This window comes from Gorilla gorilla, chromosome X, assembly GCF_029281585.2.
Source record: "Gorilla gorilla gorilla isolate KB3781 chromosome X, NHGRI_mGorGor1-v2.1_pri, whole genome shotgun sequence".
NCBI lineage: Eukaryota > Metazoa > Chordata > Mammalia > Primates > Hominidae > Gorilla > Gorilla gorilla.
The window spans coordinates 41,786,942-41,808,067 of record NC_073247.2 but is presented as its reverse complement, the minus strand read 5'-3'; the positions used below and the strand labels follow the sequence as shown (position 1 = coordinate 41,808,067).

The 21,126-nt window shown below is 39.6% G+C and overlaps 1 protein-coding gene across 17 annotated transcripts in view; it reads left to right on the top strand.

Moving 5' to 3' along the window:
- Positions 1–21,126, top strand: part of DMD (dystrophin) — a 2,091,067-nt gene that overhangs the window by 1,931,193 nt on the left and 138,748 nt on the right. For 13 of the 17 annotated variants that reach the window (XM_055376532.2, XM_055376533.2, XM_055376528.2 and 10 more), the window contains one exon: positions 19,082–19,143. In XM_055376532.2, the coding sequence (XP_055232507.1) occupies positions 19,082–19,143 (62 nt within the window). Of the gene's footprint in view, positions 1–13,114; positions 13,312–19,081; positions 19,144–21,126 lie in introns of those variants that run through there. The other 4 variants (XM_019019431.4, XM_019019429.3, XM_019019430.3 and 1 more) reach the window with 2 other exon arrangements.

Here is a 21,126-nt window from a genome sequence, read left to right as displayed (position 1 = left end):
TCTTACTTTTGAGAAGCATATTACTAAAATAACTTCCCAGGTTATATGTGTATTTGTTCTTTCTGTTCATTTCAGCGTTATCTTATTAACAAGCAACTGGAGGACATGCACCAAGGATAAATTGACTAGGTGCTAACTGAATTTGTGAGAAAGTCCTAGTTTCTCACATTCTTTCTTGGGAGCAGATGTGTAACAGCTACTTTTGCTGTATAACAAACCAACCCCAAAACTTACTGGCTTAACACTGAGGTCAGCAAACATTTTCTGTAAAGGACAACATAGTAAACACTATAGGCTTTGTGGAGCACTTTGCATCTTTGTCGCACATTCTTTTTCTTTTTACAACTCTAAAAATGTAGTCATACTTAGCTGAGAGGCTGTACAGAAGCAGGCCATAGACCAAATTTGAACAATAGTTCATAAACTCTATAACACAACGGCCAGCCATTTACTTAGCTCACTATTTGATGGGTGGACTGGGCCATTTATGTGGTGTGACCAGTTGTACTACTGTTTGCCAGGCATGCTTATGCATCTGTAGTCAGCTGGCAGCTGGATAAGCTATCGTGACCTGACTCATATGTCTGATGGTTGACAGGCTGTCATCTAGGAACAGATGCAACTAGGTCTGTGTGTATCTCATCATCCAACATGCTAGTTCAGGCTAGTTCACATGGAAACTTCTCAGGTTTCTGCTTGTGTCATGTTTGGTAGTGTCCATTAGCCGAAGCAAGTCATGTCATAGGGCCATCCCAGATGTAAGGAGTGGGGAAAGACTCCACCTGTTGGTGGGAAGAGATACAAAGGCACACTGCAAGAGCTGGACACCAAGGAGAGGGCTAGAACTTTTGGCCATTTTGCAAGATATCACAAAATATTCAAGAAAAGTTACAGGAAGGTTCCTCTGTGGACTAAATTCTTTTCTGAATTTAGACGTAGGTAAAATGGAGTGTGCTGTTAAAATTCATGCTTTGTGAGTAATCATTGCTAGGCTAAACTGTTTGTGGCTTCACAGCCAATGGTAGACATGCAGCATCCATAATCTAGTGCTTTTAAAAATATAAGAAATACTGATTACAAACATAGTTAACCACTTATTACTACTGGGAATTTAATGAAAGCTGCTGTGATTAAATACTGAAAAAAGAAAGATTGTGGGTTTCTTTCTGGTAACTTTCAAAGCTGGTCACTCTTTTGAAAGGAATTTTATTCTTAAAGCTGTTATTTTTACTCATAATATGCTTAATACCCCCACGGCTGTAGACTGTCTAAAATGTTCCTACAATTATGTGAGAATACTTTTAAAAATCATGATAATTATCAGTCTTCATGGACACTTACTCAGATAAATTTCCCCAAGCACTTAATAGGATGAATGTATAAGCATTAAATAGAATGGGGACCATCCAGCCCTAAAATGTGACCATTCTGTCAGGCACACACTTGCCAATTTGTTGGCGTGGACCTGAGCACACTAGCAAGGACTTTGAATTAGGTCTCACTGCAAGATGGAAGCAGAAGGGCATTTCTCAGTTTATGTTTTGAAGTGTTTTGTTCAGACAGGCAACGTGCAGTTGTGTATAGTAGTGTGAGCTACCTGTTACTCCCCTTAACAATACTTTTAGCAGCAATGTTTTTCCTCCTGCAATGTGACAATATCACCATGCCATTTGGAAGAAAACAAAAAGGCTGAGTGATTCCTGGTATACTCCCAAACAGCCACCCAAACGAACAGCTGGCAGAGAAGACACCCCCTAAAACTTGGAGCAGATTCTCAGCCCCTGCAGCATCTCATGTGGTTAGAACTTCAGACTTGATGAACGCCTCCCCAACTTGCTCCCCCTCCTGAATCTTTTAATCCTCCTCCAGTCTCTTGTAATGTTCCAGCCCTTACCAGGGAATAAGACTGCAAACTGTCTTCCGTCAACTTCTTTCCAAATCCTAGTCTAGAGAAATTATAATGATGCATGATTGTCCAGTGGGCATGTATAGTTTGTCCATTTCTTTATGCAGTAAGGCCTGTAGCTTTTATCTTTTTTGCCAATCCACTATAAAAATTAATTTTATATGTCATCCTGGTACACACACACACACACACGCACACATGTATCTATATCTGTAAATCTTTTTCTGTCTATTCATGCTTGTATGATTGAAAGAAAAGTTTCACAAAACATTACTTACCCATACCAAATAGTACACTTTCATATTTTCTTTTTTTTTTAATTTCAACTTTTATTTTAGATACAGGAGGTACATGTACAGGTTTGTTACATGGGAATATTGCATGATGCTAAGGTTTGGGGCTCCTGACCTGTTACCCAGATTGTGAGCATAGTACCCAATAGGTAGTTTTATAACCCATTCTCCCCACTCCAACCTCTACACTGTCATATTTTCTATTCTTTTCTGTTTCATTAAGAACAATACTGGTAATGATCCACTGTATAGATTTCATGACGTACTAAGGGTTCATGACCTGCAGTTTGAAAAACACTGTACTTAGTTTTATCTCCACCTTAGGCCAGGTCATCAGAAAGCTGCATTCTTAGACCACTTTGCCTTGGCCCCCATAAGATTGCCTCAACTCAGGTGTACCTCGGCATCATGTTCCTGGCTTATGTCGAGGGGCACTGAAAACTGCTGAAGGGATTTTTCTGAAAGTCGACACCATGCAGTGTCTCCCACCTTAGATCCCATGCAGATCTGTTTATTCAATCTAAGTCATTCCAGACTTGGATTTTCCTTTGTTTCACTTACACTCTTTCCTCCTTATCAATAATCCAAATAATAAAATCGATCATATTTCCTTTTATATTTTTTCTTTTGCTTTGACATCTACAAAGGCCACAACCAAATTATACCCACCTTTTAAAACACTTTTTTACTGAAATATATTAGGCATATAGAAAATAAGGGAGATGCCGGTTAAAGGATATGAAACTTCGGTTAGGAGGAATAAGTTCAAGAGCTCTATTGTACACCATGGTGACTATAGGTAATGACAATCTATTATGGTCTTGAAAATTGCTAAGAGAGTAGATTTAAGTATTATCACCATAAGAAATGATAAGTATATGAGGTAATGCATATGTTACTTAGCTTGGTTTAGCCATTCCACAGTGTATACATATTTCAAAACATGTTATACATGATAAAGATATACAATTTTTATTTGTCAATTAAAAAAAAAGAAAAAATGGCTTAAACTTATACAGTTCAGTGAATTTTCACAATCTGAACACACTCATTTAACCAGCATCCAAATAAAGAAACATTACCTGTCCACCAAGGGTAACCACAATCTTGATTTTGAACACCATTAAATATTCTGACCTGTTCTTGTCCTTTATATAAATGAAATTGCACAGCATGTACTCTTTTGTGTCTGACTTCTTTAAACCTGGATTCATCCATGCTGTTGTATGAAGTGGTGGATTGTTCATTCTAATTGCTATGTAATATCCCGTTCTGTCAACATCCTGCAGTATATTATATACTCTACTGTTGATGGGCATTTGGTAGAAAAAATGATGTTATAAACAGTCTAAGACATGCCATTTGATGAATATATGTATGCATTCCTTTGAGGACCATATCAAGGGGTAGAATTTCTGGGTTATAGGGTCTGTGTGTGTTCAGCTTCTGTACATTCTTCCAAACAGTTTTCCAATGTGGTTGTACCAATTTGCACTCCTACTAACAGAGCATGAGACTTGTAGTTGCTCCACATCCTTTCTAACACTGTATTGTTTGTCTTTCTCATTCTGGTGGGTATGCATAGCAAAATTTTCATAACCACATCATGCACTGTGATCTTCAAAGCTGTGTTCTGGCTGGGCATGGTGGCTCACACCTGTAATCCCTACACTTTGGGAGGCCAAGGTGGGCTGATCACTAGAGGTCAGGAGTTCGACACCAGCCTGGCCAACATGGTGAAACCCCGTCGCTACCAAAAATACAGAAAATTAGCCGGGCGTGGTGGCAGGCACCTGTAATCCCAGCTACTTGGGAGGCTGAGGCACGAGAATTACTTGAAGCTGGGAGGCGGGGTTTGCAGTGAGCTGAGATCGTGCCACTGCTCTCTGACCTGGGTGACAGAGTGAGACTCCGTCTCAAAACAAAAAACAAAAAACAAATCTGTGTTCTAAATTTTCCTCGCTTCTTAAAGTTTTATGCTATTTATATTTCCTTAGTGCTGGGTTTTATTAATTCTTAAGAGTTATACATTGTTATAAGTTGCCCTAAAGCCTTTACAGAACAATGCACGGTATAAATATGTACATAGTATATACACAAATATGAATCCATGAATGCACAGCTAATAGGGCCATTATCAAAAATCCTACACTTTTCCTTTTCCTCTAGCCCTCACATTCAATTGGCTCAAAAGTAGCATTGATTTTATTCTATAACCTGTCGTGAATTCAGCCTCTCCACAAATTCCCAGTGCTCCTTTCTTAGTTCAGACTTTCATCCACTCTTAACTGGGCTGTTGTCATCATCTACTTGGCATACATTTCCATTCTGATCCCTACCCTCTTTTCCACCCTTGTTTCTTCCCACCTCAAATTTAATTCTATTTTAAAAAGAAAGATATTCAAAAGTACAGGTGGTGCCAATTTTTTCTTCTCTATCCATCATATGCAAAGAGGCTTCCAATTCTTTGTCGACCTGTTTCTAAGGGATGAGAGTAGGTCAAGCTGTGAGGACTTCAATTCCCACGTGAAGGTCTTGTTCATAATAACTCAATAATGTGCTTTGATGTCCTAATGGGGAAAGTAGTATTTTCTGCCAGTTAGCCTTCCCAAGATATCAAAAGCAATATTGGCCAAATACATTTTTGAATTCCTAAAAAGCCTAAACTGATGTCATAACACAGCTGTATATTAACATAAAAACTCTGTACCTTAGTAAATTATTAATATGAGCGATTAGCTCACAGAGTCAATGTAAGAAACTTGTTTCAACTCTTCATATTCTAGCAAAAAGAAAACACACACACACACACGCACACACACACACAAAACCTGATTTAAGAACTAACTAGGTGATTAAAGCCTACTTAGTTTTTAATTGAAGCGCATATTCTCTAATCCCAAGAGGCCAAACTAATCACCTTTCCCTTTTTGCTGCTTTTTTTCTCTCTATTTCTGTAATTATTATAATCTGTCTGATATTGTGTTTAGCTATATATGGGTCTATCTTCTCTCATTAGATCATAAGCTCCTTAAGGAAAAGGCCATATTTCCTTGGGATCCCACAAGTAAAAAAAAAACTGGATTACAATGTTGAAATTTTTATATATTTCCATGTCATTCTCCAAACACTCCCCAGTTTTTACCAACCATAAAGAAAAAATGAGAAGAGTTTAAATGATAAGCAAATACATATGTAAGTGTTCCATAAATACACTATGTTTGAAGTTATTTAAAGAACTTAATATAGGATAATAGTTAATAGAGAAACAGTCTAGATAGAGCACATAAAAAACATTCTTGGAAATTTGTGGATAAATAAAAGTTCCTTGCATCTGTATTTTCCTTTCATCTTCAAAACATGCCTTGACAAAAGTAAGCCAGAGCTGGAGTACAAGATTCAGACATTGGTAGATCATTAATTGGTTAAACTGGATTTTATCTTATTTCCCCTTTTATGGATCCCTGTCTTTGTGTGGAATTCCTACCACATGCTGGCTATTCAAGGCTTGCCACCAGGAGACTTTCTCCATCAAGCTAGGGGATATTTCTCCCTCACTGTCCCCCACCAAATCAATATTCACTTGCTCTCTGACTACTCCAGGTTTCTGCTGTCTGAGAATATGAACATGGATATTCCTTTTTAACATGCGTGAATCCTATTCATATTTTAATCTCAGCCCCACTGAATGATAGCAAATGCTGTGAATTTTATGCCTATCTCAGGCTACAGATAGGCCTTATCTTGCACAAAAAAAAAAAAATCTTACTTTTCCTACTTGCTTCCTTCTTAAGTGTAAAAAGCAAAAAGAGGAAAGGTGCCTTTTGTAAACTGCTAAAGAGCAGTTTACAAAAGAGCAGTTTACTAAACTCAGACCTCTCATTTTCCCTCACACGACAATCTAAAACAGAATGTTAAAGTGAATTTATTTGGTTCTGTATACCTAACTATTCCTGAACATACTGAGTTCTCTTTTAAGAAATCATACCTGCCTGACAGGCTGCTTTGCATGAACACAGCATTCCCCAGCCTTCAAATTGCTGTCAGAGTCATTGTGTCATTTTGACCCACAATATGGCAGTATTATCCACATTCTGTAGATGAGTTAACAAAAGCTTCCAAGTGGTTAAGTGACTTGCCTGTAAAGGGTTAAGTGACCCACCTCTAAGGGGTAGAATTGGTCTGGACACTCTGCCCCTCTATCTTCATGCCTTTGCTATAATACACAGCTACGCTTGCTGAAGATTAAGGAAGCTGCTTTTGATAAAGCGTGATTCTTGTAGATATTCATCTCAAGAAAAAAAAAAAGAAAAACGCTGGTGTCTTCATCTGTAGCATTTGATTATTACATTTTCCTTATCTGTTTCAACTTAAGATGACTTCCTTGTTCGCTTAATTGACTGGTAATTCCTTTGTTTACTTTTTTCCAAATCTCAAGAAGCAAGTGTAGAGTATTAACAATGGTTACATTAGCATTTAAAATTTTTTTATGAAATTTGAGTATTTCAGAAAGGGGTAATTTAGGCAGGCATGTATGTAGAACTTTGCATTTTAATTAAAAAGACTCGAAATGAACCTCTGACAGTAACAGATGACTACTTCTAAAAGCTGCATTACTACTTGATATATGCTCAGTATTTTCTTGTGGGTAAGTCCTACGACTTGTTTCAAGAAAAGTGACAGGACTAAAACAATTAAAAAAGACAAAGCTGCCGTTTTTTAATGATATGTTCATAAATAAAACTAGGTTGTGAATTGTTTCCAGAGAAGCAATTGACAAAGTGTGAGTAAATCACTCTAAGAACTAAAGCTGCCTTGATTTTTTTTAATGTTCAACCAAACATCTATCCTTGTCCAATGATGAATTTTCTTTGACAAATAAATATTTACAAAGTATGAAATATAGACTTTGTGCCTTTCCTAAGGCCAAAACATACTGTTTAAACTAAAATTTAATTTTTTTCTCACCTCAAATCACCAAAATAAGAACATAACTAAAAATTAATTCTCTCTTGTAGTAGACTGTCCATTAATCTTTTGTTACATAATATTGGCATTGTGAGTTTCAGGTAGAAAGAAAAACTGTAATTTCTAGATTGATCAGAAAATGTGAGTATTTATGGATTTGAAGAAAACAATAAAGTCTGATAAAATAGAATTTTCTGTAACCTCCCTTATGGAGTCAAGAAGGAGGAATCTTTCAACATCCTCCCATTTTGCAGTGAAAAGTCTTCATGCAGTAAATAGTTTGATTGGGTAGATCAAAGGGTTAATTTACTTCTGATTTGAGAAGAGACCCAGACTTCCCCGATTTTTTTACAAAAATGTGTTGTGTGGGAGGAAGGTAGAGGCCTCAGAATGAATTCACTAATTGGGGTTTTCACCTGCTGTGAGTCTAATCGAATACAAAGCCTTATTTGTAGCTGAAGAGGAAGAGAGATTATGCAGAGTGTAAGAATTTCTGCCCAGTTTTGAAATTCCGCTTATTTGGCACAATCGGTGGGGAAAGGCAGACAAATAGTTACAAGTTTGAGCTGTTAAGGTAGACCAGGAATGCTGTAGTCAGATATACTTGAACCACATTAACCAGTGATCCATTTTTAGCAGGAGGTGGTGTGGGTCATATACATGGGTTATCGCTATAGCTGGCAGGCTAATAGGTACTCCAAATTCTTTCCCATGAAGCAACCATCGGCCTGTGAGGTTAATGAAGTATGGCTTTATTTTAGTGAAGATGCTAAAATTCACATCTTTTTAGATGTTCGGCTTGATATAGGTGGCTCTGTGAAGCTTTGAGAAATCTTATTACAAGAAAACTGCGTGAGAGTGAAGCAGAGCTCGACTTTATCTGGAACCTGTCTGGTGAAATCTCTGGTTTAGATGGCAGCTGGCTCACAGAGAACTTTCCTGAGCCTGGCTTACTCTGCCTCCCTAAAGAGACAGGGCCTGGAAAAATAGGGTTTTGTGTGGGTGTGAAGTGCTCTGTGTCTGAACGTAGAGGCCTCTTCATTTGCTGGTTAATGTGAACTGGCTGGATATTCTTACATCCAGAAGATGTTGGTTTCAGATTGATCTAGGGGGGTTGTTATATATATTTCAATTAGTATGCTATAATATTTGCCCTAACCAGCAATGATTCACCATACGCCAACCCATTTGTTAGATGTCTGAATCACTGTTCATGGTTAGTACTTGTACTATGCAAAGAGGAATATGGAATTCTTATGTCTTTATTGTATACCCAAATGTTGACATTTTACTATAGAATATGTATTCTACTTAATTGAAGTGATACCTATACTCTAAATGAATTTTTATAAAGTGTTGCAGGTTATACTTAAACTTAGGGCGCACTATAGATAGAGAGAAGCTGAACCCTAGGAGTTGGTGAAGTCTCTCGGGACCATCCCTCCAGGCAAGTACCCAGTTCAAACCATTCCTTGTCTTTGTCCTTTCCTATGCCACTCCTCATTTTTACACAGCTAGCATCAGGCCAACATTGAAACCACATGCAACCCAGAAAGGAAAAAGATGTGTTTGTGGAAGGTAGGAACAGCCTAGCTTCAGCTGTTGGCCCTTCACAGCCTCCACTAGATGGGCTCATTCGAACCCAAGACATAGCTCCAATTCAGACATCTTCCCTCTGAGCTCAAGACTCAGATGTCCAACTGTCTCTTGGATACCTGCACTTTTACATCACCACCTCCAATTCATTATGTTCAAGACTGGATTCATCATCTCTTTCCTACCCCTCTTCTGCCCCCTCCTCCTGAAATTCCTAGCTCGGAGAATGCTACTCATCCAATCTTGGTTGTCACTCAAGGACAATGGTCCTTAACCTTCACTGCATATTAGAATCACTTGGAGAGTCTTAGAAATCCTAATGTCCAAGACCAATTAAATTAGAATCTCAGGGTGGTGAGACCCAAACATCTAAATTTATTAACAATCCCTGAGTGATTCCAAAGGGCGGCCAAGCTTGAGGACTATTGCTTTACTTCTTCCCTCTCTTCCATTCATACATCCAGTCAGTCAAGACTCCTGTAGTTGGAACCTTATTGTATCATTTCTCCACCTCCTCTGCCACTGCTGTAATTCAGATCCTCCTCATACTGCAATCTCCTTGTACCTGATGTCTGAATTTCAGACTCTGTCTTCTGATCAAGCCCCCACACCATTGCCTGAGTGATTTTTCTAAAAGACAAACCGGACAGAGCCACACTCATGCTTTAATTCTTTCTTCCTTAAAAAGCTCCCTCATACCTTTCAGGATACAAGTCAAACTCCAGATTGTCACACTAAGCCCTTTCCAGTTTGCCCATTTCTCTAACCCTTATCTTGACATTCTCTCCAAAAGATCAAGCAGACCGTTGAAGCTCTTGTAAAGAACAAGCTGGTTGCATCCTTTTTACCCTCACACCTGCTGTTGTCACCATTCATAATTGTTGATTTGCCTTTACCCTCAAAAGGCCAGAAGCTCTTTGTGGGCCTACAGAGAAGGCTTCTATGAATATTTATCCAATGACTGAGTCTCATCTGCTTTTTAGCCCCAGAGTGGGGGGATCTGACTTTCTCCTCTATCAGTAGTCCCCACTCAGCATCAAGTCTATTGCCCCAGAGGGTGGCTTTGGCTGGATGGGTCTCAGTTTGGTCAGGGTCCTGGGAGAAACAGATGGTACATTCAAACGGAACACTTGAAGAGAGTATAATGAAAAGGCTATTTACAAGGCTCTAGGCAGGCTAGGAGAAAAAAAAAACAAGGAATGGTAAACTTTTGCCCAAAGGGATAAAGGGAGGAATGGTTTGCGTAACTGGTGGAATGCTGTTGCTGTAGGAAAGCACTGGCCAACAAGACTTGTGGCTGCAGGTCAAGGAACTCAGCAGCTGCCAGGCCAGAGATCAGTAGGAGGGAACCTGAAGAATAAATACCCAAACATCACCTTCCTCCTGTCCTTTCCTCTCCTTCTATAGGCCTTTCATCACTGCCTCCCAATTGGCTGAAAGCAAAAGGAAGCCAAACGGCAGGAAAGCCTGATTGATGTCCCCACAGAGGTCCAACCTCCTGGGGCACAGAGCAGAATGGAGAAGGACAAAGAATAGAGATGGATGGGAGAATGGGGAAGCATCCTGCACAGTCCCTTAGGTCAGAGATGCCCTTATTCTCTAAAGATTCCCTCAAAGTTTAAGTGGTTCAAAGACCAGAGTTTTGGCTACGGGAAAATGTACTGGGTCGCCTTCTTTGACCTCATCCCATTTCATTTCTTCTTTATCTCTATTTCTAGCAAATTTACTCTTCTCTGCTCTGAGCCATCAGTGAGATTGTCTATGAGTATACTAGAAAAAACACAGACCTTTCCCACAGGAAAAGAAGCCATGTCTCTTCATGGCAGCATAGCAGAATAGCTAAGCGCATGAGTCTTCGAGCTGGATTCCCCAATTCCAATCCTTGCACCATTCTAGACAGTGGTACTGGGAACAAGTAGGTCATGGCTGATTCTGAAGTCAAAATTTTAGCTGAAGTTTGTTCTGGTAGCAGAGCTTCAGGCTCTTTTCATGTCCGTGGTTCATATCAAAACAGTAATAATAATAATAATAATAATATAATCAGAAGGAGAAGAAGAAACATCTACTATAAACAAACAATATATTATCATACATGGCATCACTACATAATTTACATATGACACGAAGGTATATCAATTATGTTCTTTTCCAAATGCTTTCCTCTAATAAGCAAAATTCATAATCTGACTCCAATTGACAACAAAACAGTCTCTGTGATGCCCGCGTCATTTCTTAATACTTTCAGTATTTAATTATAATATGACGTCAAGATTTGGGAACAAGTCTTCAAGTGCCTATAACTCCAGTCTAAAAAAGAACTTAAAGATGTATTTTTGAGGATTGCCATCTGTCAATTTTTTTAAAAAAGTCTGAATAGTGATTTCTTATTCCATTCTTTTTTCTTGTCAACAGATTATTCTTAGTAGTTTTCTAATTGGACACTGAGAAAAGAGACTTAAGCATTTATAGAGAAGCGTGTCAGAACTCCTGAATTTTGAGCAGGTAATTTAAAAGTGTAAAACAAACAAACAAAAAACAGGAAAGGAAGAGAGTGACAAATGTCTTACTATCCAGGTGTTACAAATCCTTGGTTTATCGATTTGTAATATTTACAAATGTCCATGCTCTGAGGCTTCTGTCTTTTCGTGGAAATAAACATAAACAGTAGTTAAGTGATTTGCCACACTGACACAGAGATTGGTGTCTCTGATTTACTGCAAAGGGCACTACTTCCTCATTACAGGACACTAATCCCTCTTCCCCAAGGATCGGAGCAGAACTAGAATATACTATTAGACCAAGGGACAACTGCAGCCAAAGCAAATCTTAGTGTGCCCCCCTCAGACCGTAATAGCAGCTGCCTCCACAACTCACTAGCTAAAAATTGCTAAAGGGCAACCCTAAGTAATCTCAGTGTATGAGCCAGAATGCCAGAAGAAATGCCGTATTTGCTTAAAAATAGCAATACCGATCATGTAAGTATGATCACATATCTTTAGTGATAACATTTGCCTTTATATTTGGTTTGTTAAAGGTAATAAAGAATCCTGGCATTCCCTTTTGCTTTTGTCCACATACTTTATTTTTGCCTCTTTTGCCATGCTATAGCATTAGATAAAGCAAAATGGGTGTCCTTCCACCTAAAACATTCTAGGGGGAAAAATGTTGAGCAGAAAAGGACTATTTCAAAAGAAGCCGGACATCGTGGCATGCACCTGTCATCGCAGGCACTTGGAGGCTGAAGTGGGAGGATTGCTTGAGCCCAGGAGTTGGGAGACCAGCCTGGGCAACACAGTGAGACCCCCATCCCTTAAGAAATAAATTTTAAAAAGGGGACCACATTTAAACTGTAGACCGAAGTGGAATCAATCAATCGGAAAGGAGAGTGGAAAGCAAATGTTTGAAAGAAAATAAAAAGAAAAGCAAGCCAACAAAATAAATGGACAAAGAAGGACAGTGAAAATATCACTAACAGTTTATCGTAAGATGCTCTTTGGATGCTAATCTAAGGTGTTATGTGAAGTTTGCAGAAAATTCCTGTGCTAATGAAGGCTTTCTTCTTTTGAATATTTCCAAGCTTGAAATAATTGTGTGTAGTTAACTTCTATCATCATATTGCAAACTCTAAAATTAGAATTGTTTGAACTGTTCAGGCCCTGTAACTTTTCCAATAAAATATTCTGTTAGAAACGAGTTCCTTCTAGATCTTCCTAAAAGAATACTAAAGGACCAAACCGTGCAACAGCACTGGTGGTATTGTCTTAATTTAGAGAGTCCATACCAGTGATTCTCAAACATTAGTATGCTCAGAGTTTCTGGTTCAATAGGTCTGGGCCGGGCCCAGGGAATTTTCATTTCTAAGAAGTTCGCAGGTGATACTGATACTGCTGTTCCCAGGGTCTACATTTTGAGATCCGCTGCTATGTCACAAATCCAAATACAATCCCTTTTAGCCCAGGATGAGCCTAACGGCAATTTCACGTCCTTATCGCCGGCCACTTTAATCTTCAACTGAGGAGGAAGGGAGAGTGAGAATTATGTATATAATTTTTTTCTTTTATTTTTTAAAAAGAAAACTCCAAGCCCACACTCTTAATTATCTGGGATGAGGTCATTTGCACCTGGGTCATTTATTTAGGCAACAAGTAGTCTTGCTAGAGGCTTTAAGGAGGTGTTAGCAGAGCGGTGTGTGGCTTCCAGGTTCCTGGGTCTACCTTAAATCCCCACCCTCTTTCTTTCTTTCTTTCTTTCTCTTTTCTTTTTCCTTTCCGTTTTGAAAGCCCCAACTGCCCAGTCTCTGGGTGTCCGGGTTCCCAGGTCCCTAGGTGGGGGCGGAGCCCGACACGGCCCCGCCCCGTCGGTCCGCAGCGCCCCCTCCCCGGCCCGCCCGCGCCGGCTCCTCCGCAGTGCTTTCAGCTGTGAGCTTGGGCGGCGGCGGCGGCGGCGCTCCACTTTCGGGGAGCCCGGCGGCTCTGGGAAGCTCACTCCTCCACTCGTACCCCCACTCGACCGCGGAGCCCTTGCAGCCATGAGGGAACAGCTCAAAGGGTAAGTGGATCGCGGCCCCGGCCCCATCTGGTGGCCGCAATCCGTGCACTTGTGGCGCGAGCAGGGGGCAAGCTGAGGCGGTCAAAACTTGGACAGGCGCGGCGGCTGGACCCGGGGCGCCGGGCGGCTGGGCGTCTAGGAACCTCTCCCGCGGGTTCCCGCGGCGCGGCTGCAGGTGCGCCCCCGGGGTTTCTCCCCAGGCGCCGGGCTAGTGGGGGAACCTCTTCCCTCGGCTTTGGGACGGGCTCGGAGAGAAAAAGCTGATTTCTCCCCGTCCCCAGAGGGGATAACGCGTTCCTCACGCGGGGATTGGGGCCGGGGGAGCTTTTCGCTCCTTTCCAGGCTGCCAGTGTGGACGTGAGCAAGGCTGGCTGTTCCTAAATCGTCGCTCTTACTCGCAGAAGGAAGGGGCGCACGCGGCGCTACCTTCCATTGCACTGCAAGTGCCAAAAGGTCAACTTTCTGCCTGATTTCTTCCGAGGATTCCAACTGACATTTCCCTCGCTGCATTTTCTACCGTGCTCATTCCATGCCCCAAGACCTGCAGAAATCAGGAAAGAAAGAACAAACAACTAAAGCCCAGAAGTCAAAGATTTCAGGGGGGGATTTTTGTTTGTTTGGGCTTTTTTATTTTGCCCTTCGGGATTGGGTGTGGAGTCATTTCTAGGGTGTTCTCTCGCATTTCTCCAGGTGTCCGTGCTCATCTTCAAGCAAAGTTTGTCACTCCCAATCCGAGCACGGCAATAAAAAGGGCAGAACACTTTGCTTATATTAGTCAAATTTGAAGTTAAGTTTGAAGCTTTAAATTGAAGGGGTTTAGTTGCTCGAGGGAGGCATAATATTAATTATAAACTGTTTTTACATCATGAAAAAAATCCATCCGATTTAAGTGGTTGAACTTTTAAGTGGCGTCTTTAAGTGAAATCTACATTTTTCCTTGGGCAATAAACTCTTCTTGGTCTTCTGCTTTATCCCTGTCATCTCTCCTTGTCACCCCCCCCCCCCCCACGCCTCCAATCAACCTTTCTTTTTTTGCCTAGCTTTTTTATTGCCTTTTACTCAAGCCCCTCTTTGGAGGATACATTTGCTGTTGGAGAAGCGAGTGGAGCAAATGAAGCAACACGGTTATATGAAAGGTCTCTGACCCTTGAACACCGTGGAATTGGTTTCAGTCACCATTGTTTGATCTCCGATTGGACACGACCCTGAAAAGAAATTGCTTCGGCCAAAGTTGAGGGTGGGTAGGAGTTAAACCTTGAAAAGCAAATAAAACGGAGGACAACTAACAGCTGGAACAGCCACCGAGGCAATCATCTTTGCCCTGGCTTTAGCCAAACAGAATAAAATGGTAAATATCCCAGGGAACAAGAAATGGGGAACTAGAATGGATTTCTGATGCTTATACTGATGCCCACCCCTCCAAACCCCTGCCCCACGGTAGCAGAAACTTTAAAATATATTTTACCATCCACACCCTGCCAGTATTCCAGCAATGCAAGCCAAGTTCAACAATTCAGCATGCAAATGCCAAGGTTCCTCTAGAAAAAGAGTCTGATCCTCAGATTAAAGGGAAATCATTTGTGTGTGTGGATCAATGGGCTCCAGATTATATATGAAACCAAACTCTAATCCTCTGCAAATCGCAAGAGAACGCTACCTTTTTATATTGCTGCATAGCGATTAGTTTTCTCCCTGGGAAGTAGTGGACAGATAGTTTTTTAAAAAGGCAACTGTTTGGAATATGTTCAGTACCAAATAACAATGGTGGCAGAAGAAATCTTATTTTAATTAGGCAACTGCCATTTTCCCAGCCACAGCAGTAGATATTTGTTACTTTTTATAAGTGTTTAATGTTTGTTTTTAAGAAACTAAAAAAGCAATTCCAATAAGTCTGATTATTCCAGCACTGACAGCAGGAACAGCTCTGAGGCAGTTATAATAACCTTGCACACTACTTGAAACTAAAGAAAGTGAGAGAAAATTTAAATTGTATGGTAGGAAATTAGGTCAGCCTTGTGCTCAGTAGAGTAATGCTTTAATTTCTTATTATTGACAAGTAGGTGTTGCTGGGGTCTTTTGTCATAGTCGATGACTTTATATTTTAATTTGCATCAGGGTCCTATCACAGCCTCAAATAAAAGGGAAAAAGATTATCATGGTTTGTACAAAGAAGAAGGAGAGGGGAAATCTTCATATAAATACTGCTCAGAGAGGCATATCTGATGCCAGGCTTTGGAACCAGCAGGGCCAAAATCAATAACATTTTTTAAAGATGTAAAGAGCGTTTTAATGATTATTTATGAAGCTGATCTCTGTGTTAATGTACGTACAGACTTGTGATCTATGTTGAACATTATTGTTCTCAGAAAGGCCAAACAAAGATGTACCCATTCACATGTGAACAGGTTTCAGAATTTCCCTTTTGGTTGTTCATGGTATATGGGGAGTGTATTTCCGATGTGGAGAGTGAAATGCAGAAAAGAGACAATTACCAAAACAGTGCCACCCACCCTTCCACTCCCTCCTCCCTAGCACACCATGTTTTTCTATATTGTCTGCATATTCCAGGTAAATGTGGGCTCTTCTCATGGAGTTACTGAGAATTCTCTACTGTTTTTGAAGGCAGGCACAGAGTAAGAAACGAAGCTGTAAAATCGGTATTGATCACAGACAAAAATTTGGTTTGTCCTTCAAGGTACAAGATAGATATGATTTATGCAGATTTGTGCTTACTGTTTCATCCAGTCCATATTCATAGTTCCTATCTATTTTGGAGGGTTAAGTGTGTCCCAGTAGGGCTCTGGATTCATCACAGGTAGAAAATAACAAGCCGTGAAGTGAATATTTGGTTCATCATATAGTTACCAAAAAATCTGAAGGTTTTTTGGCTACGTTGCCAAGCATTTTTAGCATTAAATGATTAAAAGACTATTTTTCTCGTTTTAAGAATTAGTCACACCCTTTATTCTTTTCTTCTTTCCACTTGTGCTCTCTTCTTTTGCTTAGAACTGATTTGCAGTTGAAGTGAAACTAAGACTGCAAAGGTGAAATCTAAATCTGTTTTTCTAGTTCTTTTGCATTGCTTAAAAATAAAAGGTTTGTGTGTTGAAGGTGAAAAAGGTTAGCTTCTGGAGTTGCTTGAGGAGTTCATTTATCTATGTTATTCAAGTCCCCCAGAATCACAGATAACTGGGAGAATAGTACCTATCAAGGACTAGTATCTTAACTCACAAATGGGCAATGGAATTGGGGGCTTAGAATTTCCTCCTTCTTCCAGTAAAGGAGATTTTCAGTTTTGCCGAGGACTGATGGATTAAAAAATGATAATTTCTAAAACCCTTTTCATAATTTTAACCTTCAAAATAAATTCTTTAAAAAGGCAGGAATGTATGTATGCCAACAGTCATGAGATTTCTTTAGAAGATGGGGAGCTACATGAAGCCCTCATTCATTCTATGTGGGATTCTCCTGTAAATTGTACACACTGTTTCCCTTTCCTTTTAGAACTGTGTTTGGTACAGGTTTATTTCTTGTCTATGTTCCTCTAATTTGAAGTCCATTCCAGATGGTGGCTTTTCACGGTGGTTCCCTGTCTCTGTCTGATCAGGCTTATCAGCTCAGCTAAATGTTTTTCTGCAGACCTATAGAAGATGCTACGGTCCTTACAAATATCCTGGAGATGGGACATTGTTGTTACACAGTGTGACTAGTAAGGGCCTGTGTGAGCCCTTGTACATGTGGGCACACGTGTGTGCTTCCTCTCTTCGCTCTTCTTTTCTTCCTGGTGCTTATATCACATCTGGATGACCTTTGGAAATAGAGGAGGCCTGAATGCAGGGTGGTCTCAATAGAAGGTAACCTTTCCTTGCTCTGCACTTATATACGGAATTGGTATACACTCACTTTCCGAGCTGAGAAATGCCTGAGAACAAGCAACACTTTTTCCACGAAGCTGCAAGCTGCAGCCTCCTTGTGCTGTGCATGTAAAGTACCAGTCCTGCCTACCCCTTCTCCAGATCATAAACCGGCTTGGTCATGGGGTGTCCTAAAACTCCTTAAAGCATAGAGACCACATCTCCTGCTCTTCTTGCTCTTTAAGACTTGAATGTCACTCTGTTATATTCCCTCAACTGATAAGCCCTTGTTATAGTCCTCAAATATGAGTTGTCTCTATGGAAAAGTAAAACTGAAATAAACATATTTGAAAGACAGTGAAACAGCACTTCACAAGTGAACATTTTCTTGCAAATTGATTTCAGTAGCCCTCACTGTTCAATCACTGACTAGTAAATATTACAGGGATGGTCTTTGAAGTTGTACAGTTTGGATGATTTCCATATGTCTTTATGAGGTTTATGATTGTATTCCATTTCTTAAACCAACTTAAATGGTTGTTTTAACTTTTTTTTTTTAAACATAGGTGATAACATGTAGTGTGTTGGTTTTGCTCTCTAGGAAGGGTCTTTCTTCGCCTTGATTGACTTAATTACAGTTGGATCCACATCTATATTTTAATCAACTAATAACAGATTTGCTTTTAATAGATGACAATTTGAGGGGCACATGATACCAAAAGTGACCACATATTGAGCACCAAATGGTGCCGGTCACTTACCTATTTCGACTAATCCTTTAACCCTCCAAGGTAGGCAGGCTTGCTTTAAATTTCACCGCCAGTAGGGCGCAGAGCCCTAAAATTCAAAACATACGCTAAGGCCATTCGACATTGTTGCCTCTCCAGACTCCTCTTTCTGTGTGAGGCCCCTGTACTTTCTGGTCCTCTGGAAATGCCCCAGTTTAAGCGATTTCTCTTTTTTCCTTCCCTCCCCTTCCCCCCAAAAGTTTATGAATAGGCTCTGCATATGAGTACCCAAATATCATTCAAAACTGCATTTTACTGTATCAAAGCCTGTCATGCAATCCCTGAAAACTGGAAATACGACGCTATGGTGATTTATGTAGATGGACCAAAGTAAGGAAAAGTATATGTAGTTATTTCTCCAGGGTTTATTCATGTAATTGAATGAGGAACAAAGGTGTTTTGTTCTTTTTGTGGCAGGAGCTGATAGCCAGCAACCACACTTCAAGAAATGGAAGACAGCCGTGAATGCTTCATTCCGGCCCAAGTAAATATAGGAAGAGGTGTAGTGGTGTATAGCGTACTGAATTTAAAGAAAAAACACTCTGAAATAATGGGAAGAAGGAAGTTATGATATATTAGTCAGGCAGTAGATATACCTTAAGCTGAAATGAAATACAGGTATCATGGATATGAGATCTGTATATGTAGAGGAAAGAGTAATGGAAAAATGTCAGGGGCAGTGAAAGCAAATGAGAAGTGAGATGATTTATATTTATTGAACTAATGTCCGGTATCTCTTTGACAGAGTTGAATAATAATCAGTTGTCGGTGTCCTTTCTGTAGTGTTCCACATTGGATAGGTGAAGAAGTCCTGATAGTCGATTATTGATCACATAACAAGGTCAATTTATCATAACTGAAGCGCAATCGATTTGTGGGTGCAAAGAAGAAACAAATTCTGGAACCGAATAATGTTTATATTGCTTTTCTCTTTGGAAACAAAGCAGAAAGGGGCCTTTCTGCTTGTAAGATAAACATTTCTTCAATACACTATGGAAGCGCTTTGAAATAAAGTTTCCGAATGGTTCAAAAGCAAATCATGTTGTTGTTTTTGTTGTTTTCTTTTTTCCTGTTTTCTTGACTACTCATTGTAAATGCTAAAGTCTTTCTTTATGTTTTGTGTTTTAGCCACGAGACTCAAACAACTTGCTGGGACCATCCCAAAATGACAGAGCTCTACCAGTCTTTAGGTAAGGACATGGCCATGTTTCCTCCAAGTTAAATGACAGGTGACTTTTAGGATAAAGTAGTTTGCAGTGTGAAAGTTACTTGCTATATAAATACATCACTAGATTGTTTCAAGGGTGAAAGCAGTGGCACCTTCCTATCCAAAATTGACAATCAGCTTTCTTTTTTTCAGAGGTTCCTTAAAAACAAGTTTTAGAAGTTGATTGATTCCTAAAAATTCAATATACCTGAGAGGGCCTATAGGTCTTTGTAGTTTTCTTTGGTGCCTAAAATGATGGAAAAACAGTTGCAATTTATGGCTATTTTTTTTTCTTCCCACGAAGATAGAAAACCATTTCAGGTGCTTATTGATTTCTTCCGTGTGAAACCAAGACAACCCTTTTGCCAAACCACAAATGTTGTGTAAAGGGATTTTCTGCCGTCTTTCCGGTGCTCACAGTTCCTAAGGCCTGGCGGGTCATTAATGTGAACATTTAAATGATTTCTTTAGTTTGGCTTGTTTTGTGTTTATGTAAGAGCCTGACAGTTCTGTTTTCTTTCCCCTCATAACTTGAATTTTTTTGAATAGGTACAGAGCATACAAATAAGGGTTTGAAAACACCAGTCTTTTTACACTGGACAAATGTCCAGATGTCTGGTTTGTCGTTTTAGATCTACAAGGAATATTCTGAAGTGAATTCTCTTAAGTTGCAGCTTGTTTTGGGTTTTGTTTTGGGACAGGGTCTTGCTCTGTCTCCCAGGCTGGAGTGCAGTGGTGTGGTTATAGCTTATTGCAGCCTCGAACCCCTGGGCTCATGCGGTTCTTCTGCCTCAGCCTCCTGAGTAGCTGGGACTACAGGAATGCACCACCACACCCAGCTCATTTTTAAAATTTATTTTTATTTATTTTTGTAGAGATGGGTCTCACTATGTTGCCCAGGCTGTGTTTTTATATTTTTTTTTAATATAAAAACGTCATGTCTTTTCTACTTTTTCAAGCCTGCATTTCTGTGAATGGACATATTGATAGAAAAACACATAAGGCGATCTCTTTGGATTTAAGGTTATGTGATGAACACCGTGGGAATCAGGGTACTTAAACATAAATTCTGTGTAGGTATATGTAAGTGGGGTGTGTGTGTGTCAGGGCGTACGTAGCTATTACTGCTTTTGTGTCATAGATTCTCACAAAATGAATTGCAGCTATAGAGACACCAAGGACTAGAGAAGAGATATTAGCCAAAAAATGGTTTTATTAAACATTTTTCTAATTATAAATGATTAAATTTCTTCTAGAAAACCTGAAAAATGTAAATAAAAAACATGAAAAAGGAAAAACAAAGTCACTTATACTAGCCAGAGAGATCCAATACATTTCGAGTAATATTATGTAATTTCAGTCTGGTTATAAGTGTGTAAACGTTTAAAATTTTAAATAAAATTGGGATCAGCTAATTTTCAAGTGCTACATTTCCAGCCCCTACAGAATGTTTTTGGCTTATAATTGTGGACTGTTTATACCACAGGTGGAAAACGTGAATGCTTATCTTTTGGCAAATGAGAGAATGAAAAGGCTTCATCTGAAGTGGGCAGCAGCTGTCCTGGGCAGGCTGGTCTTTCTATCCCAGTACTCCCAGGACCCCTGATTGTACAAGAGAAAAACTAGAAATCTGTCCACAAAGAGCTAATTTAAATTTGTCTGTGGGCCTCCTGATCATAACCTGTGGTTTACACAGATTTAGCCCACTTCTAACATTTCCTACTCTAATTACAGTAATTTCTAGTTGTAATATTTTAATTCACTCTTATTTTAAAATCATTATTATTATAGAATTAATACCTATTCATATTTTTGAAGTTTAAAAATATAGACAGGCTGACAATAAAGAAGAGACAAATCATTCATAACCCCACTTCTTAGAGTTAGCTGGTGTTTAATAATCTAGGATCTTCAAAAATGTCTTTCTATACATATATTTTTATAGAAGTTGAATCATTCTGTCTTA